The sequence below is a fragment of the Ursus maritimus genome, unplaced genomic scaffold (genome assembly GCF_017311325.1).
Source record: "Ursus maritimus isolate PB19 unplaced genomic scaffold, ASM1731132v1 scaffold_26, whole genome shotgun sequence".
Classification (NCBI taxonomy): Eukaryota; Metazoa; Chordata; class Mammalia; order Carnivora; family Ursidae; genus Ursus; species Ursus maritimus.
This window is the reverse complement of record NW_024425119.1, coordinates 3,268,213-3,292,610: the sequence shown is the minus strand read 5'-3', so window position 1 is coordinate 3,292,610 and position 24,398 is coordinate 3,268,213. Positions and strand designations below refer to the sequence as shown.

Below are 24,398 nucleotides of genomic sequence, written 5' to 3'. Positions count from 1 at the left end.
ATGATGTTTTGTGGAAAGGAGAAAAGTAGAGTCCCCGGATTCCTCTCTTGTCACCATGCCTTCCCTGTCCCATTCATCGCCTCTCTTTCCCCCAAACAGGTCATAATAACCCCAGCTTGGCGTTGGCAAGTCACCTTCATCAGCCCTCCCAAATCCAGCAGCTGGCAGCCCTTCAGATCAGATAATGCATCTGATTCGTTTTCAGGCCTGTGCAGAAAAGAGAAGGGGCTCCACAAGCTGTTTAAAAGAGTGTGTTGTTCTAAGAGGAGACATCAGGTGGAGAGGGAGGCGGAAGGTGTGGCTCCTGACTTCTGTTCCCAAACCCAGTCCTTGTGTGGCCCTAGAAAACTTTCTCGGCTTCGGGGCTCCTCTCTCTTCCTGCTTCATTTGGATCCCATTGTGTTTTCACTCACCAAACAAAAGGGTGTGTGTAAGATAATTGTTAAGAAAATTTTGCTTAATGAGTCAGGTGCTTGGGTTTGAAAATCTCAGCTCTTTTATGTAGAAGTTGTGAGGTTTGGGCAGATAGGTACCCTTCTCACTGCCCATGGCCTCAATTTTCTCATCTGTAAAATGGGAATAATATTAATATCTACCTGAAAGGATTGTTACGAAGATTGAATGAATGAATGCTTAGCATGCTGACGGGCCTGAAAAACTACACAGATATTAGCTGTTGTGTTTATTCTCTGTTAAACGTACTTGGTAGTAACCTGTTTAGTGGGTTGAGTCGGGTAATGCATGGAGGAGGGCTTTGTCAACAGTGTTGCTCCCCTCCCAGGTCCCTTTTGGCGTTTTACTGTAGTAACCCCACAATCTTCATAATTAACATAGTTATTATCAAATATTCCCACTTCTCCCCTCTTGTCTCATTAGCTGGCTGGGTGGGGCTCGCTCTTCTCTTTTTCAAAGTTCTTCTTCCCTCCCAGTCTTTTTTTCCAGGCTTTGTTTTTTTCCTTCTGGTTCCAACTCTTTCTTTCTAGAACACCTTCTGTGTTACTGAAGGTCCTCGCAGACCTATAACTACGGAAACCACTCCTCTCCCTCAAGTGGGGGTGGAGCCACCTCCACCCAGTTGGGAAAGAGTTCTGGGATCTTGGGCCTCTACTGCTCCCTCCTCCCGCCTAAAAAGAAGTAAAAGAAAGAGCACTGCCTTTTGACTAGCTCCTGGGCTGTTGTTCCAGATGGCTCCAAACCGTCAGGGCTTCCGGAGGTAGGCAGTGTCAACCTTCAGGTGCATCCTGGGGATATTTCTGCTGAAATGACTCCATTGCCATTTTACAGAACCAGGGTTTTCCTATTCCTGTGCTGCTTCTCCTGAACTCTTTGGGACGGCAAAGACCAGTTCCCTTATCCCCAGAATGGTTTGCAGAGTGTCTTGCCTGAGGTTCCTGCAAGCCTGGAAAATCATCAAGTAACATCACATCATTCACGTCCAGTTAGCCTAGCTGTCTAATGTGGGTCTGTCTGTTTGCATAAAGCAGAACTGGCTCGTACATGCCCTGCATGTGCGCACAGGTGTGAGTGCCAGAACACGCACACGAGTCCATAGACATGTTGGTCCTCATTCTTTTTCTTTCTTTCTTTCTTTCTTTCTTTCTTTCTTTCTTTCTTTCTTTCTTTCTTTCTTTCTTTCTTTCGATTTTATTTTTAAGTAATCTCTACGCCCATCACGGGACTCGAACTCACAACCCCGAGAGCAAGAGTCTCATGCTCCACCCACTGAGCCAGCCAGGCACCCCTCAGTTTGTATCTTTCTATCTATTACAGCAGTTAGCTGAGTTCTGAGTATACAACAAGTGCTCAATACATGCCTGCTGATTTGTTGGTTCACTGATTCATTAATTCACTCTTTCCCAACCTGCTATTTGCTTACTCTTGAGTACCACTAAACTTCCTCTTTGAAAGATGCCAGGAAGGGAAAGGATTGTCCCCCATTTTCCTACATGTTCAGAAGCTTGTCTGTGTCCCAGTCCAGAAAGAAGACTGGAAACAACAAGCCTTGTGGCTTCCATGATGATCTGAGGAACCCTAAAACTACAAGTGGTCCATGTCTAGATCCACAGATGATGAGAATACCTTTTCAGTTGGCTTGGGTGAGTCTTAGAAGTCCTGGACCCTTTTATCTCTAGGTTTTCCTGAAACCATCCCACTGATTGCATCAAGGGTCTTCAGTCAGAATTCCCCTTGGACAGAACTGTGTGTGTGGCTGTAATTGTCCTGTTGACATGGACTAGAAGATGAGGCCTTAAATGTTGTTGGGGGTTTTGGTTTTGTTTTTGTTTTATAATAATGATGATGACGATATCCTAGAGGTGCCTTGGGACCTGGCCAAATCTTCCGGGGCCTCTACCGATCAAATCCATGGCTCGGGGAATGGAAAGTTACAAGCTGGGCTGTGTGCACACAGACCCTACGTTCCCAGAGCAGCGGCAGCCCCATAGAAAGGGCATTTACCCTCTCTATCTCCTCTCCTCATCTACCCCCTTAAAGTTTTATGCTTGAGTCTGGATGTTTGAGTGAACAGGAAGTACCGACAGCAGAGCTGAAATATACAAGCTCATACTTGGCACAGCTCTGATGCCTTCTTTTGGGCCCCCTTTAGGTGGCACCCAACAGGGCAGTAGGTACAGTCCCTTGCGTCTCGCTGGCAAGCCTCAGCCTGCCAGCAGCCAAAACCATTACAGCAGCTCAGGTGCTGGCTTGGCAGGGAGCTGGGGAGCAGCTGGCTGTTCTGGTTCCTGAGCTCAGCACTAAGCAGCAGCAGCTTGGGGGTGGCGGTAGGGGGCAATGGGGGAAGAGACTCATCAAGGAGGAGCTAGGGAGACACCTGGACCCCACCTCTCTCCTAGTCTTCATTACCCCCCTCCCCAGCACACACCTGTGCTGGGAGAGAGAGTGAGCTGACTGAGCAAACCACTTCTCATCTTCCTCCGGGCCAACGCCTGCTCGCAGACACAATGCTGGATTGTTTACCTTCATGTTGGGAAGGAAGAGGCTCAGAAATCAGGAAGGGGGGAGCAGGCCTATATGAAGATGCTTTCATGTCCAATTTTTAGCTGTTTTGGGATACTTGGGTCTCCACACTCCCTCTTGCTTTTCTTTGGCTTATATGGAGAGGTGTCTGTGGCCAAGTTAGAAAGAGTAAGGAAATAGTCTGGGACTGTGGGGGAGGGGGGTTGGCAGGTGTGGGTGGTGAGGGGGAGTTAATAAGGGAGGGGACAGTTTGGTGACTAAATGAGTGCCTGACACCAGGTGATAATGATGGTGGTGGTAGAGGTGGACGGAAATCCTCATGTATTCAGTTGAGACTGGTGGAATTAAGGACACGAGCTTTTGTCCTCGGTTCAAATACTGGCCTCTTTCACTTACGACCTCTGACTTTCAGCAAGATTTTTAACTTCTAAGCCTTGTTTTCCTGAAATATTCTATATTTCATTTAATATGAGTATATATATGCATATAGGCCTCACACATCAATGTTAACTGGTAAGGTTACGTGAATAGTAAGTCCTCTTGCATCACGGTGTCCTGGGCTGGAAAGAAAGGTTAGGGCACACAGCTCTGTCTCTGCCACTGGAGCTTTGTGTTTGCCTCAGGGACTTCCTCCCAGGTGCCAGTCCCTGGTACCATCCCTGACTGGCTGTGTCACTGCAGGTTTGCAGGGGGGGTGGGGCTCCAGGCCCTGCCAGCTTCTAGACATAGGGGCTTTGTTCTGCTGAGGACATGTGACTGGCCCTAAAGGGCACTCCAAGGTCAGAGCCACAGAGCCACAGAGTCTTGCTTTTTTGTCCTAGGACTCAGTGCTGGTTGCTGGCATTTGTGGAACCGTGCCCTGGGTGGCATGACCTCACATTCCCTTGGCAACCTCTTGTCCTCTGGATTCATCACCTCTCCTCTGGACAGACGCTGGGCTACTAAACAAAATCTCTGCATTCACCCTGGATCCTTGGGTCCCTTACATCTGATGGAGCCCTTCGGGACCAGCCCTCCTAGGCTCCTCCTTCAGCCCACCTTCCCACTGCCCTGGAGGTCAGTCGGCTTCCTGTTTTTCAAAGAGAGTTTTATTCAGGGAAGGTTCTAGGTGCTAGCTCTTTCCGGTGGAGCCCTGCTTCAGGCTGGAGAAGAGCTTCAGAAAGATCATTTCCATGGCCCCCACCTGCCCCCCAGTGCTTCCACTTCTCTTTCAGACATTACTCCCAGCTCCACCTCTCCTGGGGACACCCCAGCCTAGGCTCCCCATCTTAGGAAATGGCACCTCTAACCTTCCAACTGCCCAGGTCAGAATCTTCAGATCATTCTTGATTCCTCTCCTCATATCCAATCCGTGAGCAAAGCATGTCAGCTGTACTTTGAAAATCTATCCAAAAGCTGCCCGAACCATAAGGGACTTCCTTTCCTCCTGGTGTAAATGTCCCTGTTGACCACATGACAGCCTGCCAAGGGAATCAGGCCAGAGGTCAGGAGAAATGAATGTAAGTTTCGGGTCTGCCACATTGTGATGAATAATAAAATCATAAGCTACAACCTGCTTATTACTGATTATGTTCCAGGGACTAAGTCCTTTACGTGGATTATCTTATTCACTGAGTGACCTTGGGCTGATGACTTCACCTGTCTGTTTCTGTTTTATCATTTCTAAAATGGAGATGACAACAGTCCATGGGGAGATTGTGAGGAGGCTGTGAAATAATGTACGTGAGAGTCTTTGAAAAAAGCACCAAGGGATAGATGTATCCCATATTTTCAGCAAAGAGCCAATGTGATCATCTTCAGGCCTCTGAAGAGTTCACATTGCACCGAAGACAGATGTTGGCAAAATTCCAGCTGATGGTGAATTTGATAGCCCAGCTTTGTGAGGGCAGAATGTGAGGCCCATGGTGGTGCTTTATCTGTCACCTGAGATCGGGGTGTCTGTCTCCTGGCACAAGTGTGACACCTGTTGCAGGAGAAACAGGCCCTGGCAGCTGGCGCCCTGGGAGGAGAGGTCTGGCCAGGAGCAGGAGGAGTTCACTTATCAGAGGGCAAGTGACAAGTGTCAATAGTTAAATCAGCACGTTCTTTAGCTCCAGGTTCCCCCAAGGGGCAGAGCAATACCTGGGGATCCACTGACAGGGTTAATACACAGGCAAAGAAATGGGAAGAGGAATTACCAAATGCCCAGCACACTGCCTGATGCCTGATACCACTCAGCGAAAGTTAACAGGGGGGTGGATGGGCAGTGAGGAGGAAGGGAGAGTAATACCCGGGAAACAGACAAAAAGCATCATCCACTGCTTTGCTACCACTGAGTCCCTGCTGGCCCACAGTCTGCTTGCTTCTCTGGTCGGTAAGCAAAGAGAGAAGAGAATAAGAGAACTACTGGCCATTTGCAGTTTACAAAATTGTAAAGGGGCTTGAACTCATATCTGACTCCCAGGTCTGGAACCCCAAACTCATTGAGGAAGGAGTGCTTACTGAGTACTTACAGTGTGTCAGATTACTTGCTCAAGCAGTCATCATTTATAAGTGGTAGATAGACAATTAGGTCTGACTCTAAAGCCTTGCTTGTCTTTCTTCTGTAGTCTGAAGTCTGCAAACGGAATTTCCTACTCCTGAACTTACTAAAGGCTGGGCTGTTGGCTACTCCAGTCTCTAAGTATCTCAGAGCCATCTCAACACCTGTGACCAGGTGCAGGGCCTGGTTGGCTTTCACCTCACTGATAGCCTCTGTCCCCCAACCTCCCACCAGTGGATTTGTGCTTGTTCACTGAGAGAACCATCTCTTACCTTCTTTCACAGAGAAACAGAGCCAGACACCAGGTAAAGGTGATGAAGGCAGATTTTATTCAGTGCTATCATGATATAGGAAAGAGAGTTCAGGAGAGAACTGAACTCAATTCTGAATACAGCAAAGACAGCTGGGGATTTATAGCCAGCAAGCAGAGTGAGGGGGCCAGGAGATGGAAAATTACCAAGAGGAGATTCTTGGGGGTAGGGGGATTCTTGCTAAACTGGCCTAACAGGATTCTTGCCAAAAGCAGGCTGAGGACTTAGACATCAAGCAAGGGTGGGAGGATGAGGAATTGATCAGGTATCAAAGGTGCGGGGGATTCCTTCTAAAAATACTTAATAGGATTCTTCCTCAACACGGGGCTGGGCCAGCCAAGCACAGGGCCCAAGGACAAGGCCTACTCAGAAGGAGGGCTCAGAAGAGCCTGTCTAAAATTTGGTAAAGGAGACAGTCTTCATCATTTCCCAGGAAATGCCAGTGATAGTTTACTGTGTCTCGGGTTGTCTCACCTTTGGTGTGATTTCCAAGAGTCAAAGAATTTTTCTGGAGCTGAAAACTAGTCTATGAGAAAGAATGTACATCTGAGACATACTGTAATTCCCATCGATAGGGGAAGTAGTGTTTTTATTATTATTTCCTCACAACTTTGTCTAGAAGTAGATAGCTTTTAGTTGTAAGAGCAAAGTCAAGGAAGAGATGACCCAATCATTCAGAGGCAGAAGCAAGGCAGAGCCTGCCCACCCCTCCCCACCGTGTGACTCATTCATCACCCAGGCACCTGAGCTCCCCAACCACTTGCCAACCGCTCCTCGGACTTGGAAAGGGCTGGCGCTCTTAAATGTGTCCTCGTTGGGATTAACAGATGAACAAACAGCTCTCTCCTGAGCTCATCCAGAAATGCAGGGTGTGGGTCTGGGAGCATTCTTTCTCTTCCTCCTTCCCATATCCTCACCTCACTTTATTGGCCCCAGAATCCTGCTTCCCCAGGACATCCCCCTGCACTGAACTAGTCTGACCTGTTCCTGCCTGCCAGCTGGCCGGCCATGGAAACAGGAGAGACCTTGATGGCAGAAGGATAAGCCTGCAGAAGTCTCCATAAACATAACATGAGCAGAGGTTTAAAGTCTGTGCAGAAACCCAGAGGCACAGATCCCCAGCTGAGGCCTCTGCCCCTGGGACTCTTCAAAGTTTGTGCCAAAAAGTGCCCACAGGAGAAAATGTAGGCGGAATGAGAAAACGCTGGCTTGTGAGACAGGGAGGCTTTCTGTCTGATCTGGCTTCAAAACAACTCACTCTGTGACTTTAAACTCTGCGCTGCTCTTTCCCAATCTGTAAAATGGGGGTCATCAGACCAGGCCTAGCTCACAAGATTCTTTTAATTAATTAATTAACTTATTTGAGGGGGGCACGCATGCATGCGCACACGTGGGAGAGGGGGAGAGAGAATCTCAAGCAGATTCTGTGCTGAGTGTGGAACCTGATGCAGGGCTGGATCATGACCTGAGTCAAAATCAAGAGTCGGATGCTTAACCAACTGAGCCACCCAAGGCACCCCTCTCACAAGAGTCTTATAAGGCTCAGATGAGATCATTCCTCTGAGATGCTTAGTAAGCACTAAAGGGCCGCATCAAACAGAACTGGAAGAAAAGCATCCCCCTACCATGGCAACCCCCCTCCCGGAGTCAATTACATAAACACACAAATTGTTGGTATCCACCTTCTGCCAGCCCACATTCATACATTGTGCTCTTTCCTCTGTGGCTTGTTGGCTGTGTCTCAACTGGGCTCACAATGGGGTTCTTGACACTTCTGCTCTGGGCCAGCTATTGGCTCCCAGTGGTCAGGGACCATGAGTCTAACTCCTTTTGTGCAGCACCCACCACATCTTGATGGAGTTGTTGGAGAGAGAGTAGTAGCCCAGTGGGGATCTGGACACTTGGGAGTCAGTCTTAGCTTTGTTGCTCTTTGTTAAGTGAGCTGAGAGAAGTCATTTGGCCGGCTGGGGTCCCATTTTCCTCATCTGAAATGAGGACCAGATGACCTTGAAAGCCTCTGCTAGCTCCTGATAGTCAATGATTTGGGTTCACGGCCAGCAGTGGTTTGGTTTCACATATTCAAAGTCTGACAGTCATGCCCGAGGGGCCCCCTTGACATGTGGGGGGGCTTGAACCCTCCCAGTGCATGGCCGTGCTAACCACCGAACCCTGACTCCTGCAGCCTCACCCTCAGCACAGCGCTTTGCTCCTTAACTCTTCGCTGGGACCCCAACAGTTTCCTGTTCCCCACCAGCGAGACAACCCTGCTGTCTTCCTGGGCTCGGAGGAAGGGGACTGAGTGAGAAAGGGATCAAGCTTAGTTCCACTGCCTTTCACAACAATTTCCCCACAGTGGCTTTCAGGAGCAATCAGCCTCAGAAGGCAGCTGGGGAAGAGTCAGCTCGTAATGTCGGGCACACTCCATGGACAAATGGATGGTGTTCCATTTTCACCTGCCCTCGCTCCTTCTCTGATTATGGAAGACAGCAAATTTTAATGTGCTAGGAGCTCATTTCCTCTCCCTCTGTGCTACTGACCTTGGCTAAGGTTGTAACTATCTCCCGACCCTCCCCCCACTTCATGCCCATTGTAGGAAGAGGTGTGAGGAGTGGCAGAATGGAAGAAACTTAACTCTTTTATTCCCCCCAAATCTTACAGACCTATGAGGTCTTCATGTTCTGTTGACCTTGTTTCTCTTTTCTTTCCCTTCCATAGGATATGGCAGCTGGAGAGAACTGGCCAAGGCTCTGGCCAGCAGGAACATTCCAGCTGTGGATCCAAATCTCCAGTTTTATCATCCCCAGAGGCTGGGCCCCAAGGTATGTGGTGGGGCCAGCCCATTTTCCCTACTAGTGCATTAACATGGGTCCTCAGCTGTCCATGACCTTGTAGCCTTAAGGGAATCCCCTACTTTTCTGTGGTAAGAGAGGCCAAGGAGAGAATTTCTGGGATTGTACTCGGACATCACAGGATCTCGTTAGCTGGGTGGGTAGAGATGTCCATCCCGCCCTCCTCGAAGCCTTCCTCATGCAGCTCAAGAGGCCCAGAATTGAACTGGTCCAGGCATGTGGCCTTCGTCTCCAATAGCAGCAGAGAGCTTAAGGCAGAACCATCACGTCCTGCCTCCTGCTGGCCTGAGGCCTAGGCTGGTGCCTTGGTAATGATCCCAGATACTCACTGCGAAGAGTCAGAGATGAGGAGGTAGGCGTCATGTATAGCTGCAAATGGCTGGGGCACAGATATGTCATGGAGCATTTTTTCTATAGTGTTTCTTGGGCCCGTGGTCCCTAGGGAGGTAGGAAGCGCTCTGGGTGGGAATTAAGGAAATCGAGGTCTAATTCAGTCTGGAACCCTAAGATTGAGCCTCTGAGCCTAGAAGAGACATGGATCTCCAAGGCTGGACCAGAAACAAACTGAACCCTCGAACCTGCATGGTGGGTAGGGAAGGGCTGGGATGTCCCCAAGGGACTTCCACTTGTTAGGACAAATGAGTGACAGACGTGGGCAGAGTCCTGGGGGGATGTAGAGGAAGACCGAGGTAAGTTCCTGTTCTCAGAAGACTGATCTAATTAGGAATTATTTTTCAAAAAAAGAAAAAGAAAAATTTTTTTCCATATGGGAAGACAGAAAATTCAGGAAAGCAAAAGAACCTCAGGAAAGTATACATTGATGAAACTGTAAGGGGGTGTCTTTCTGAGGGACACAGGGTGAATAATAAATGGGAGTGTCCCTTATATTGATAAGCTTCCCAGGGGCAGGGACTATGTCTCCTGGCCCCCTACCTCCCCACAGGCACTTTCAGGGGGCTCCCAATCCTGGTATTCCCACCAAGTTCATTCTTCACTCTTTCTTCTGCCAGGACCAAGACGTGGATCGAGGTGGGAGTGGTAACAACAGCTACCTGAGGTGGAATAAGCCCGTCCCCTGGCTCTCAGAGGTAAGGGATTCTCCGCTGCTCCTGTTCTTGGAGATGGCCAAAACATTGTTTTCACAGATAATTCCAGAGACCATAGAAAATTTTCTTCTAGTGGTTATTATTAAAAATTTTCACCCAGGGGTGCCTGGGTAGCTACTCGGTTCAGCGTCTGTCTCCTGATTTCGACTCAGGTCATGATCTCAGGGTCTTGAGATTGAGCCCCAAGGTTGGGCTCTGCGCTGGGCTTAGAGCCTGCTTAACATTCTCTCTCTCCCTCTGCCCATCTTCCCCTCCGCAACTCCCCCTACCCCCGCCACTTGCGTGAGCTCGTGCTCTCTCTTTCTTTCCCCCCAGCCCCCCCATTTTTTTTTTTTTAACCTGATTTGGGAAAAAGAAAAGGGCTTCAGGTTCATTCAGTTTTCTTCCTTTAGAGAAGGAGAGCATTTGCTCTGAGCCTATTGTGTGCTGGTTTTTGCATATCATCCCATATGTTTTATGACCCTGTAAGATAGTATCATTGTCCTCATTTTATAAGTGAGAAAAACAGGGCTCAGGAAAGCTACATGACTTTCACATCCACATCATTCTTAAAGATAGGCTTCCCAAACTGTCTTTCTTGGACTAGTAAGTCTCATAAGGTATTCCAGGGAGAAAGGAGTCCGTTGTTAATTAAATAAGGCTTCAAACTATATACTACATGCACTTCTTGGAAATACACAATAACATAGGAAAGTTTCCGAGAAGTTCTGTAGTGAGCTGTTCAACTTAGTTTAGCTCAGCAGGTACCAAACCTATGTGTCTCCTGCCTTTTTTTTTCCCCCATGAAATATCTCTTAATATTCTACGAAACTAGTATTCTAAAGAACATACTCTAGGAAAAGCCGCTTTAGAAGAAAAAAAATTTTTTTTAAGATTTTTTTATTTATTCATTTGACAGAGATAGAGATAGCCAGCGAGAGAGGGAACACAGCAGGGGGAGTGGGAGAGGAAGAAGCAGGCTCTCAGTGGAGGAGCCTGATGTGGGGCTCGATCCCGGAACGCCGGGATCACGCCCTGAGCCGAAGGCAGACGCTTAATGACTGAGCCACCCAGGCGCCCGCTTTAGAAAATTTTTATAGGAAGTGGTTAAACGTGTGAATAAGAGTTGCTATGATACCTTTCACTTATATAGGATCTGAAAGATTCTTTTTCTTTGGTAAATAAACTGAGGCACAGAGAGGTTAATTAACTTGCTTATGCCAAGATTCCATAGTAGCATGGTGCTTTGGGGGTGAAAATTTTAAATTTGGGCTTCATATTTTACAACTTGCCCATAACCCAGTGCCTTTTCATCCTGAGACCTGTGGACACGTATTACTTTTCTTGGCTGAGTGGTATTGGCCAGCCCACTGTCTTTATCCATAGCTGTCACAGATTGAGCTTTTCTCAGCCTGCATGATTTATTTCCAATCCACGTATTTGCTGTGGGGCAGGAGTGAAGGAGGCAGTATCGTGCTAAAAGTAATGTGTTAGGTTATCCATGCCGTGAAACTGCCTCCGTTTAAAGCCTTGAGAGAAGACAGATTACAACACTGGCACACCTGTACTAGGTGACATCATCAGGTGATTACACCCCACCCCACCTGGAGTTTCGACAAGAGGGTGCCTTAAAAACCATTGATCCAATGATCTAGCCCTTCAGTCCTTAGAGGACAGTTGGGATCATTTTCCTTTCTTTATATTTTTTGTTGTTGGTTTGTGTTTTTTTAAGATTTATTTATTTATTTGAGAGAGAGCAAGGGCAGGGCGGGTGGGGGGGGAGGGGCAGAGGGAGAGAATCCCAAGCAGACTCTGTGCTGAGCAAGACATGGGACCCGATCTCACGACCCCGAGCCCATGACCTGAGCCGAAATCTCCTAAGAGTCCAGCACTCAACTGACTGAGCCACCCAGACACCCCGGATCATTTTTCTTAATGAACCAATTATTTTGAAAGATTACGACTGCATAACATTCTGCATTTAATAATCATTAATTTCCCCACTTTTTTTGGCCAGTCAAGGATGGAGATATATATGAAATTAAAACTGAACAAACTGTAAATAGTGATTAAAATAGGATTAACTTTTTAAAGAAATACTTGATTTTTTAATAAGTATATATGGCCTTTTGGTGATAAATGCCTGATCTCCATTGACTTTTTTTTTTTAATATTGAAAGTTGCTTTACCAGGGTGCCAGGGTGGCTCAGTTGTTTACATGTCTGCCTTCTGCTCAGGGCACAGGTCACGATCCCAGGGTCCTGCTCAGCACAGAGCCTGCTTCTCCCTCTCCCTCTGCTCCTCCCCCAGCTCATTCTCTCTCGCGCTTTCTTTAAAATAAATAAATAAAATATTTTATTTTTTTATTTTTTTTAAAGATCTTATTTATTTGACAGAGAGAGACAGCCAGCGAGAGAGGGAACACAGGCAGGGGGAGTGGGAGGGGAAGAAGCAGGCTCCCAGCGGAGGAGCCCGATGTGGGACTCGATCCCAGAATGCTGGGATCACGCCCTGAGCTGAAGGCAGACGCTTAACGACTGAGCCACTCAGGCACCCCTAAATAAAATCTCTTAAGAAAGTAGCTTTTACAAAAAAAAAAAAAGAGTAGCTTACAAAATCCTCGTTACAGTCTTCATGGATCTTCAGAGAATCACTGATCCAATCATCTTATTTCACCAACAAAGAAAACAAGGCCCCTTCGAAACAAGACCTAAATAACTAAGGTCTGCAGCCACAGGGCTGCATGGTGGTCCCTGCCCCCACCACTGGGGCCTCTCTGTTCCCATCTCCTTACCTGTCTCCTGCGCTTTTGACAGACAGTTTCAGCAGGTTAATGAATGATGTATGTTAGCTGTCAAGAGCTGTCAGGTGGTACTATTATCCCCCTTTTGTAGGTAATGGCTCAGAGAGGGGTTAACTCGTGGCATCACTAGAACACAGCTCTGCTCTGATGGTGAGCAAGGACAGAGGATAAGAAAGCTGACAGTGCTCTCTTCTTTTCTCTCTGCCCCAGTCTTTAGCCAGCAGTGCAGGGTCTCTGAGCCAGAAGTCACTCTGGAAAGCTAAGCAGCCATGGGCAACTCTCTTTGCTGTGTCAGAGAGACTGTCAGAGTGGATGGCTGTGGGGCTGGCCTTCATGGGGTAACCCCTCAAAAACGTATTCATGGCACCCCAAATCACAGACCCTAGTTCACAAACCCCACTGATGAACAAACCTCAATGCCAATTTATTCATTTATGTCCATTGACCAAAACACTGTCTGATACTCAGGATGTTCCATCTGGAAACCAAAATAGTTACAAGAAAGAAATCTGGTGAATCCAGAATAAGATTATAGCAAGTCAGCATTTCCCTGGGTCAGGCCACGCTGGCTTTGGTGAGCTGGTGTCTCTTGAAGAGAGGGCTGAGACCCAGAATCTTCTTCTCAGGCTTACCTTTTTTTTTTTTTTAATAACAGTTTTATTGAGATGTAAATTAAATACTATGAAAGTCATCCATTTAAGGTGTGTGATTTAATAGCTTTTACTAGATTCATAGAGTTATGTATCCATGGCTGTTAATTTAGAGCACTTTCATTACCACAGAAAGAAACTCCATACCTGTTAGCCATCACTCCTCACCACCCCCATCCTACAAGCCCTATGCAAACAATAATCCACTTCCTTTTTTCTTTTTAAGGAATACTTTTTTGGGGGGTACTTTTTATTTTTTTTTAAGTAAGCTCCATGCCCAACATGGGGCTTAAACTCACGACCCTGAGATCAAGAGTCACATGCCGTACCAGCTGGGCCAGCCAGGGCGCCCAATAGTCTACTTTCCGTCTCTCTAGGTCTGCCTGTTCTGGACATTTCATATAAATGGAGTCAGACAATGTGACCATTTGTTTCTGGTTTCTTTCACTTAGCATGATGTTTTCAAGGCTCATCCATGCGGTCGCCTGTACCAGCACTTCATTTCTTTTTATGGTTAAGTACTATTCCATTGTGTGGCCATACCACATTTTATTTATCCATTCTCAAGTATACTCTCTGTGATCGGCTCCTGCCTCTGCTGGGGGCAGAGGTGACTGCTCCTGCATTCATGCCATGTGCCCCTGACACCTCTTGCAATAACCGCTGGCACAGTGACACCAACTGTTAACACGTCTCTCTCCTTGGAGGACCCTATCTCTGTTCATCTCTAACCGGTCCAAAGCAGACATTCAGCGCTTATCGAATAAATGAAGGAACATCCGGTTCCAAGCTTAGCTTCTGCAAGCATTTGTTCATTCAAATAATCAAGATATTCTGTAAGCACAGAGGAGGGAAGCTATTAACTCTGGTGAGGAAGTCAGAGAAAGGATGAGCCAGGGTTTGCCAGGTGGGGGAGAAAGGAAAAGGCCCTCCCACCTGGAAGTAGTGTTTATAAAGACCTGGAGAGGTGAAGGAGCGTGACAGAGCATGACAGAGACAGGGAGATGGGTATGAGTAGCGTGTAGGTGTGTGACAGGGAGTGGCAGGAGCTGAGGCTGGGAAGGTAGGTCAGTCGAAAAGACCTCAAGCGTCAGGGTGAGGTTTTGTTCTGAAGTCATTTGGGAGTCTCTAGAGGTTTGAAGCCCCCAAGTGACATGATCAGGTCTATGCTTTAGAAAGACAGTCTTACAGGCAGTGTGAAGAATCAGTGGAGGGAGAGAAGCTTTCCTTCAGTGAGGAGGCTCTGCTGCAGGCCTGGCAAGCCCAGTGGGGCCTGGCAGAGGCAGTGTTGTGGGAATGGAAGACAGTGGACGTTCCTGTCTGAGGACCCACCAGGCTGGCCTTCCCCCTCCTGCATCCATACTCCCAGATACCCTCCCCACTTCCACAGGGTTAACTGCTGTGTGTTTTGGGGGAGTCAGTTTACCTGTCTGGGCTGCAATAATCTCACCTCTAAAATGAGAGGGTTCCAACAAATATTTTTTCCACTACTTACAACTGGAAGTTCCAAATCCGTCATTGGCCGTGGACATACTCTGGTGATGGGAGTAACCAGTGTCCTTCCCTGGGCCTTCGCTCCTGCTGGACAATGGAGAGAGTGGGCAAAGGGTGGTGCTGATGAGCTGGCGTCCCTCATCCCTGCCAGATACAAAGTCTCTAAAACTTGGAGAGACACAGATACTGGTGGGGTTGCCACTGTGGGCCTGGGGAGGAAGATGGTGCCCACTGGTCCCGCAGAGACTCCCACCTACAGCCTGAGAGTGGGTGAAGCATGGTTGAGGTCTACCTTGATGAAGAGTGAGGGCCTAGATCTCAGAGGAGAGGGCTAGTCCTTCCTACACCCTCCTCATGTCCCCTGCCTTCCATTCCCTGGAGCATTTCAGGCTACCCCTGCTAGAGCAAGCAAGGCCCTCAGTGGGAGGCAGGGAGGTGGGAGGCGGGGAGGTGGGAGGCAGCCAGCCCAGCTCCATCCTCCTTCCCTCCTTCCCCTGCCCAAACCCCTTGTGGCCTCTGGCCTCTTTCTTGGCTGAACACAACCGATTTCTCTGGTGGCATGCCCTCCGTCCGCAGTTTGCTGTGGATCTGACTACACTGCCCTAAAAGTCTCCCAGGGAGGGGCTGAGAGGAGGTCATTTGTAGGAGACAACTGAGTCTTGTAAACTGGACTTAAGGAATTTCCCCAGAAGTAGCACAATGTCCCCATTCTTTCCTTCCAAGGAGCCTCAGCCCGCCCCCCACCTACCCAGCCCACATTCTCTCCCCCACCCATCCCAGTCCCCCACTCATATTCCCAGTGTGATGGCTGCTTCCCAAGGCCCCACATGCTCAGCTTTGACCAGGCCAGTGTGCCCAGGAAGTGCCAGGCTGCTAAAGGGACGGGGAGTGACAGGCTCTCCCATGTCCTTTCTGGATCCAGCTGTGGGGTTGTGTTTCCTCAGAGGCCGCACCTCAGATCCTTGGCATTCGTGTGCAGGACTTCTCCCCCCACCATCCGAACCTCCAGATCTCTTGCTGAAGCCCTTGTGCCACTTCCTTTTATCTGGGCTTCCAGTCTGGGTGTCCCTTCCTCCTCTGTTTTCCTCAGGGCAGCCCAGATTTTTATATCTGATGGGCCACAGTGGGGAGGGAAGGGCAGGGCCTGTTTGTATAGAGTAATTGAGGCCCCACCTCCCACAACCTGGAGATTAAGCTCTGGGGGAGGGGAAGGAGAAAATTGCTGAGATGGGGTAATCTGAAACTCTTTGTCAGGATAAATTGGGACAGGATCCCCATGCTTCCCCTCCCCTCTCAAACTCCCAGCACGTCCACCCCACTCAGAGCACTGGCTCTAAGGCCCTGTCTTCTGAAGGGGGCCCTCTGCTGCTGGCCTCCAGGCTCAGTCTCTGCCCCACCCATGCCACAGCCAAGGAGGAGAGAGCATACGTCCTCTGCTCTTACCTTCCCACGGCTGCCCAAGTCCCAGACACTGGGCGGGTGGTTATGCCAGGAGAGGCCAAGCGGAGCCGGGGGCGGGGGGAGGGGGGCCTTCCAGCTCCTAAGGGAACAGTCGGAGGCCGTCCTGCCGGATGGGGCCCCCAAAGACCTCCTGCAGCGCTTTCCCAGCTGCTTCCCCACAAGGGCAGCCAGAAGCGTGAAGACTACTGGGTAGATAAGGTTTCACCAGCAGACAGCTGTGGAGCTTACTATTAGGCATGAGGGGAAGGGGAGGGGAGGAGAGCAAGTCTTCAGCCGAAACCCCAGCCCGGCCCTCCTTCCAGTTCTTTCTGTCATCTCTGCCTTACCGTCATGGCTATTACCCGCCCCCCTTGCCTGGGGAACTCAAACCAGCCCCCTTCCTGCGTGCACAGAGCCGGGGCTGCGTGCGCGTGCGTGCGTACGTGCGTGCGTGCCCATGCGCGCACAAGCGTGGCCGGAAAAACAGACCCAGGCCTCAGGGCCAGGCAGTGGGGATGAGGCTGGAGCAAGAAGCTGTGGGTGGGAGGATGGGCTGGGACTGAAGTGGACGTAGTGAGAGGGACACCGGGGCTCGGGCTGCGGTGGCCTGGGCATCGTCTCCCCACCGGGCCTCCTCAAGCCGCGCGGCCGGACAGGGGCCGGGGCGCTCGCGCTCACCTGCTCGCTTCTCTGCCCCGTACAGTTCCGCGGCCGCGCCAACCTGCATGTGTTTGAGGACTGGTGCGGCAGTTCCATTCAGCAGCTCAGGAGGAACCTCCACTTCCCACTGTACCCCCACGTGAGTGTTTGCCGGGCGCGCCTCTTTTCCCTCTCTCGCCCCACTCCTGTCTCTCATCTCCCCCTGTCTTCTGTCTGCTTCATCTGTCCTGGCTTCTTTTCTGGTTCATTTTCTTTACTTTTCATCTTGGGTCCTCTTTTCTTCTGCCCACAGTTACTACTCTTGCTCTCTTCCCAAGGATTCCTTTGATTTCTCTGCCATCTTCTGCATCATTTCAGCTTTCGGCTCTCATTGTGGGTTATGATGATAAAGTTTAGCCAGAGCCACCACATATAGTCGGGCTGGTTGTGCACTGTACAAGGTCACATGGACAAAGAAGCAAGTGGGAGTGGAAATCTTGCCTACACTCCACTCACCAAGCCATGCCCCAGTCCCTTCTGTCTCCCTGCCCTGGTCTTCCCAGCAGCCCTGAGTGGACCAGTTAACTTCAGTTTCCTCTTCCCTCTTCTGGGTAATGGTTTCCCTCCCCTTTCTTGGCATAGATTCGCACAACCCTGAGGAAGCTGGCCGTGTCCCCCAAATGGACCAACTATGGCCTCCGCATCTTTGGCTACCTGCACCCCTTCACCGATGGTGAGGCCAGCCCCAAAGTCCCATCCTCCTGCTTCCTGCTCCAGGTTCTTTATGGTACCCAGAGAACATAAGCCTGTAGCTGAGAAGTAAGTCCGCACTAGGCTGCCTGGACCCTGTTAGGCCATCACTGGGGAGAGAGGGGAAATTTAGTCATAGTGAAGTCTCATCTAGTCCCCCCCCCCACCCCGGCTGCCACTTCACACCCTAATTTGCAGAGTCTGGCACTAACTTGTCTCTCCCTGGGAGTCTTCCCTGTCTTCACGGTGTGTCCTAAGATGAGGAACCCCCACTTTACAGAGAGGGAAGCCACAGCACCAAGCCCCCTGAGAGAATGTAATCACTAAGACATAAAACAGGCCTTCAGCCCTTCATGCTAATGCCCTTCTTGCTCTCATCTGCAAACTCTCTCCCCCACTGCCCAGGGAAGATCCAGTTTGCCATTGCTGCAGATGACAACGCTGAGTTCTGGCTCAGCCGGGACGACCAGGTGTCAGGCCTTCAGCTGCTGGCCAGTGTGGGCAAGGTAGGGTCAGCCCAGTCCCAGAGCTCTGCCACCGGGCCTGGGAGCCAAGTTATGGAAGAGGCACCTGCCCGCATCAGGAAACGCTCATTACCATTAGTCTCTCTGGCATGACAGCCAGGGAAGAAGGTGTGAGGGAAGCATCCTCCCTTTCACCATGCCCTGTTTTACAAAGGGATAGTTGGAGTGTAAATTGGGGAGGAGTGAGGAGTTAGTCTGAGGCCACAGAAAGACTTCAGGAAGATTCCTCTGGGCGGGGACTGGGCCACATCCCCTTTTTGGGTTCCAGTGTCCTTAGCATGGTGCCAAGGATGCACGCCATGGGGCCTGATTCCTTGGGCCCCTCATAGGAAGGGCGGAGGTGCTTCTTGCCTGGGTCACCTGGCACTCCCCTCACCTCTCCTGTTTTCTCTACCATCTCCCTCCTCTTCTTTGCCCCCACGTGGTTTCCTCCCCATTCCTTCCTTGTCCCTTCACTCCCCACCTCCCTTCCTTCATATTGCCCATCTTCTCCTTCCTTCTCTTCTTGCTCTCCCCACACCTCTAGACTGGAAAAGAGTGGACCGCCCCTGGAGAGTTTGGGAAATTTCAGAGCCAAATTTCCAAGCCAGTGAGGTGAGTAGGGAGTCTCATGACATTCCTGTGAGCGACAGAAAAAACCCAACCTACCTCAAGTACTGAGGCCAAATCCGAGGCAGGGAGCCCAGTTGTACCCTCCCTGCTCTCCAGCCTTCCTTACCCTAGAGGCTCAGCGTGCCTGAGCACTCATGTATTCTGATAAATGAAGTCTTTGACTTAGAAACCATGTGGCCCATCCTTCCTTGTTTTACAGATGGGGAAACTGAGGCTCAGAGAGGGGTGCAACTTGATGAAGGTCACACAGTATTTAGTGACACTCAGGACTAGAAAACAAAATAGGTCTCTCTTCTCCCAGTCCTTGCCCTTCCCATTTGCTCCATCCCTGGAGATGTCCACAGCAGTACAGCCTGGACACTGGATCTCTGCCTGTGCTGCGGAAAGTTCCTCATCGCTGTGATCCCTTGGGAGACTAGAGGGAGACCAGGCCTTTCCCAGCCTGTAGTGGCTAGAAGCTTTAACATGCTGGAAGGGGAACTTAGCTTAACTTTAGAGTGCCACCTGGTGGCCTGCACACACAGACAAGAACATGCATCAGCTTCATGGTGATAATAGCGATGTCGGTAACAATAAGACGTTCTAGCTTGCAGAGCGCTTGCTATGTCCAGTCTCGGTGGTGAGCGCTTTACATGGAACTCAGCATGGCAGCTAATGTCATGGACCCAGAAGCAAGACTGCCTGGGTCCAAATCCCAGCTCCACCACTTACTACTTCAGTGATTTGGGGGCAAATTACCCAAGATTTCTGTGCCTCAGTGTTCTCATCTATAAATAAGAATTAAGTGAGTTGGTATGTATAAAGCCCTTAGAACAGTGTCTGGCCTGTAGTAACCACGCTGTAAGGGTTATTACCACAGACTTACAATAGTTCAACTATGATGTTTCAACTTGACGATGGTGTAGAAGTGATATGCATTCCGTGGAAACTGTACTTCAGATTTTGAATTTGGATCTTTTTCCAGGCTAGCAGTAAGGGCTACAGTAGTCTCTTGTGATGCTGGGCAGTGGCCGTGAACCTCAGTTCCCAGTCAGCTATGTGATCGATCACTGGGTCAACAGCTGATATGCTTAGAATCATTCTGTGCGCGTACCACCATGTTGTTTTTCACTTTCATTCAGTAACTTACATGGGCTAGCGAGCACTCAGGCTTTGTGTCAGATGATCTTGCCCGATTGTAGGCGAATGCTAGTGTCTGAGCACGTTCAAGGTGGGCCAGGCAGAGCTATGATGTTCGGGAGGTCAGATGTATTAAGTGCATTTTGACTTCCAATATTTTCAACTTACGATGAGTCTGTCAGAACGTAAGCCCATCCTGAGTTGAGGAAGATCTGTATTTCCTTTGATTTTCCTGTAAAGTGTGTACTGTTACAACCGCCATCTTACGGAAGAGAAAACTAAAGGCACACTGTGAGTAAGAGGTAGCGTGGGGACCCCAGGCCAGAATTAAAAGTGAAACTCCGGGGATTCTGGCAGCAGAGAGAAAAGGACAAGGGGAGGCTGCAGGTGCGAGGTGGGAGCTGGTGTGGCACGGCGGGAGAGTGGGTCGGAAAGGCAACCACAGGACCTGCGAAGATAGCCTTCTGTCTCTGCTCTCTCCTGCTAGCCTGGCGGCCTCCCAGAGGTACTACTTCGAGGTGCTGCACAAGCAGAACGATGAGGGCACAGACCACGTGGAAGTTGCGGTGAGAGCTCCGCCATTCCTGCCCCCCAGCTCAGCTCGGAGCCATCCTCACCCCTTGTCCCTGGAACCCTTTTCTAAATCTAGCTCCCTCCAACCCTCCGCATCCACCCTCTCTCCTCTTCCAGTGGCGACGGAATGAGCCCGGAGCCAAGTTCACCATTATTGACTCCCATTCCCTGTCCCTCTTCACAAGTGAGTAGGCTCTGCCCCTCCCCTGGAGACAGAGGCAAGCTGTGCCGACATGTGGGGCTCAGTCTGCTGGGGGGGTTGGTCAGGGGAGGGGTGGAGGCTAAAGCTCAAGGTGCTTGGAATGTGGGTGGAAAGGGGTCCAGAACAAGGAACAGAACTTAAAGGGACCCTAAGGTCAGAGATCCTTAACTCTCAGGGGTCAGTGACACCGTTGAGAACCTGCTGGAAGCTTGCTGAGACCTTGCCCTAGAAAAATGCCCTTGTCCATCTACACTCAATATGTTGTGTACAATTTAAGGGCATCCAGAGACCGTGAGGCTCACTCCAGATGAAAAGCCTCTGCGTGAGGCCAGTTTCCTGTTTCACAGTTGAGGGTCCCATGGTTCTTCGCAAAGCCATGACCAGAGCTGAAAAAACTTTCTTACCTGCTTTAGATTTGCAGTAAATGAACTCTTCAGTTGTACTATGTATTGCTCATGATTTCCTATGCATTTGCAGGCACCACTAAAAAATCACCGCGGGGGAAGGTGGGGCCATGTGGGCCTGGGTGTAGGAAGAGCAGGGTCAGAAACTTAAAGGAGGAAGGGAAAGCCGAGTGCTGGGAGGAGACTGGGAAGGCAGTGGGAAGTGTGTAAGAGACCAGGAGGACAGGATGGGGACAGGCCAAGGAGGTGTGGGTTCACTGGACAGGGGGGCAGTGTGGCATGGGAAGGACAGGTGGGAGAGGTTGGGGTGAACGAAGCTAGAGGCCATGAGGTCAAGGCAGAAGGGGCAGGACACAGCAGCTGAGTTGGTGCCGGAGGAAGAAGGCAGAGCTGGAGTCCGTAGATAAATGTGAAATGAGAAGAAAGAGGCCCATAGTAAAGATCAGGGAAGAAACTAGTTAGATGAGCCGGAGGTAACCAGCCCCGGTATAGGAGAGCTCCACCTGGGGCTGAAGACAGGTGAATCCAGATGGCAGTGAGCCACAGCGAGCAAGCAGTCCCCAGGGTGGTTAGAAAGGGGAGGAGGAGGCCTGGCCCACTTGGAAAGGAGAATACTGGTGGGGGTGGGATGGGGCGCAGGGGTAGTGGGGGAGGATGGGGTGGGTGATGAGCCAGGCTGCTGAGAACGCAAGGGGGCGCCCTGCTGTGGTCCGCCTTGCTGGCTGGTCTCCCTGAGATGCGGTGTAACCCGGAGGCTGAGACTACACTGCCCAGGTTCAGACCAGTTGTGTGATCTTCGGCAAATGACTTAGATTCTCTTTGCTAAAGTTCCTAGTCTGTAAAGTAGGAATAATCAGTAAACTAAGGCATGCGGTGCTTATGGAGATGAAGTGGTTTGATATTTGTGACATGCTTAGGACAGTGCCTGGCTCGTTATTTGGTAAGTGCTCAATACGTGTTTGTGACATAAATGCAGCAGACTCCCGATGACAGATTTCCAGCAGAGAGCAGTGACACACTTGAGGAAGTGGTGTCTTTTTCCCATTTGCACAAAGTTGTGGTTTGTGGTAGCCATGGGGCTGGTCGAGTGGGTCCAAGGGAAATCAGTAGCTGAACCCACAACTTGTGAGAGGGCAGGGCTAGAGGGGAGAGGGATTACGCACACCCATACCGTCCCTGGGGGGCATTACAGAAGCCTGGGCTCTGGCTCTGCCTCGGACTCACAGCTGCTTCTGTTCTTTCCTCCCTGGGCCCAGATGAGACCGTCCTAAGGATGGATGACGTGGGCCATATCCCTCAGACAGCAGCCAGCCATGCAGGCTCCCGAGACTCTCTTCCCAGAGAGGAGCCACCCCTCGCAGACATGCTGCGGCCTGACCCTCGGGACACCCTCTATCGAGGTAAGGCCTTGGCCACACGCTTGTCATCCAGTCTGGGTGCCATATGCTGCCAGGCCCCTGGGTGTTAGTAGAGGAGACTCCGCAGACTTGTCACTTCTACCACAGTATCCCCAGAGTCAGAGAATCTTGGTTTTTCCCTTGGAGTGTAAAATACAACATGCATACAGAAAAGTACAAAATATACATGTGTACGATTTTACCGTTACACACGTCATTACGCAGCAAACATTGTGTAACCACCTCCCAGGACAGGAATTAGAACTAGAGCCTAGAAGTCCCCTGCATGTCCCTCCACAATCACATATATCATACTTTCCTACTGGATCCCAACTCTTCTAATCCAACGAGAGAAGTATGTTCCCACCAAGTGTTGGAGTCGTAAATTCTTGCGAGCGTTTACACTTTAAAAGATGAGAGAGCCCCCGACCCTCAAACCTGCACAACAACTGGGAGGAAATTCAGTTATTGGCCCTGCGCTAGGATGAGACTCGGTGGCCTGTTGGACGTTTCTAAACCTTAACTGAGGCTGGCCCTGTACAGCACTCACCGTGCCATGAACCGGAGGCCAAGTCCGAATGCACCCACCACAGAGGAGTGGTGCCAGCCTTGGTTTGGCAACCTCCGCTGATGGACTTGGACTCTGCCCACGGCTGCCATGAGCGAATACAAAAAGGTGCCCGCTCAGAGTGGAGGCCTTCGGCCCTCCCTTCAGCCGAGAGCCTTTGTGCCTTGAAGCTAGCCCGTTCCAGGCTCGCGTCCCCACCCTCATCCCTCTTCCCTTACTGTCCTCAGTGCCTCTGATCCCCAAGACTCATCTCCGCCACGTCCTGCCCGATTGTCCCTACAAACCCAGCTACTTGGTGGATGGGCTCCCCCTGCAGCGCTACCAGGGACTCCGCTTTGTAAGTCTTGGTGCTGGGCAGTGGGGGCAGTGGGGGCAGTGGGGGCTTGCGGCCTGTGGCTGAGATGGAGAGGTGCTGGGCCTGACTCTTCCTCTTTCCTGCCACATAGCAGCAGACAGGGTGGCCTCACAGGTCCATGGGCTGGGTTTACTTGCGTTCCAAGTTGCCCATGGCTCAGTGGACCACCCTATAAACTTCGAGAATGAGTACTTGGCCTTAGTACGGCCTCCAGCACCACCTCTGCCACAGTGATGACGATGACGGGAGGTGGGCTGGCCTGAGGCTTCCTCTACTCTCTGCTCCTTGAGCCACACAACCCTGTCCTACCTGGGTTGTCCTACCAGGGGATCAGCCAGCAGTACTTCCTAAACTCATAGACGAGGCACTGGGGAAATTGAACTGCGGAGGGGAGGTTAGCTCTAGAGAATCTATCTATAGCCCAGGTAGAAACTGCAGAGGCAGAATGCACACTATATATGCAGATCTAAAAAACGATTAAGAGAGTGCTTGAGGCAGGAAGAAGCAGCCAAGAGTCATCCTCTGGGTCAGAGAATGGGTGGGGTCTAACTGGGAAGCTGGTTGGTGGCATTGCCTGAAGCTGTGTAAGGGGGGCAGGAAGTAGTGGAGTGGCTAACAAAAGGGGGTTGTTCCAGAGCTGTGGGAGGTTGCAGGTAAAGGTTTGGAGGTGGCAGGGAGGATGAGATGGCAGGAGGAGGAGAGAATGGTGCTGGCTACAGCTGGGGAGAAGGAGCTAGGATGGGAGGTGAGGGACGCATGCACTGGGAAGCTTGAGTCAGGGGTTGCATTTGGTTCAGAGAGCCCAGGAGAGGAGACCTGAAGAGTGGGATGGAATCCCAGTCTGCGGAACAAATGTCTTCATCCAGAGCTCAAAGCAGCCCTTCTCTCTTCCAGGTCAGGGCCCTCTGAGCCCTGTGTGGTCCCGGCAGGCTTAAGTCTGGTGGGTTGACTTCTTAATGAGGTCCCACCCTCTCATTCCTGCTGCTGCTTTCTCTGCTCCAGGTTCATCTGTCCTTTGTTTACCCCAATGACTATACCCGCCTGAGCCACATGGAGACTCACAATAAATGCTTCTACCAGGAAAACTCCTACTACCAGGACAGGTGAGTGACACTGAATGGGGCAA

At 50.4% G+C, this 24,398-nt stretch overlaps 1 protein-coding gene across 1 annotated transcript in view; it reads left to right on the top strand.

The window, feature by feature from the left end:
* The window catches only part of B4GALNT3 (beta-1,4-N-acetyl-galactosaminyltransferase 3), an 88,500-nt gene that overhangs the window by 54,510 nt on the left and 9,592 nt on the right, over positions 1–24,398 (top strand). Inside the window, exons 2-12 of the mRNA XM_040642020.1 lie at positions 8,524–8,627; positions 9,668–9,745; positions 16,833–16,928; positions 17,411–17,501; positions 17,924–18,024; positions 18,569–18,636; positions 20,261–20,339; positions 20,464–20,530; positions 22,209–22,352; positions 23,145–23,254; positions 24,275–24,375. Coding sequence (XP_040497954.1) covers positions 8,524–8,627; positions 9,668–9,745; positions 16,833–16,928; positions 17,411–17,501; positions 17,924–18,024; positions 18,569–18,636; positions 20,261–20,339; positions 20,464–20,530; positions 22,209–22,352; positions 23,145–23,254; positions 24,275–24,375 — 1,039 coding nt within the window. The remainder of the gene's footprint in view (positions 1–8,523; positions 8,628–9,667; positions 9,746–16,832; positions 16,929–17,410; positions 17,502–17,923; positions 18,025–18,568; positions 18,637–20,260; positions 20,340–20,463; positions 20,531–22,208; positions 22,353–23,144; positions 23,255–24,274; positions 24,376–24,398) is intronic.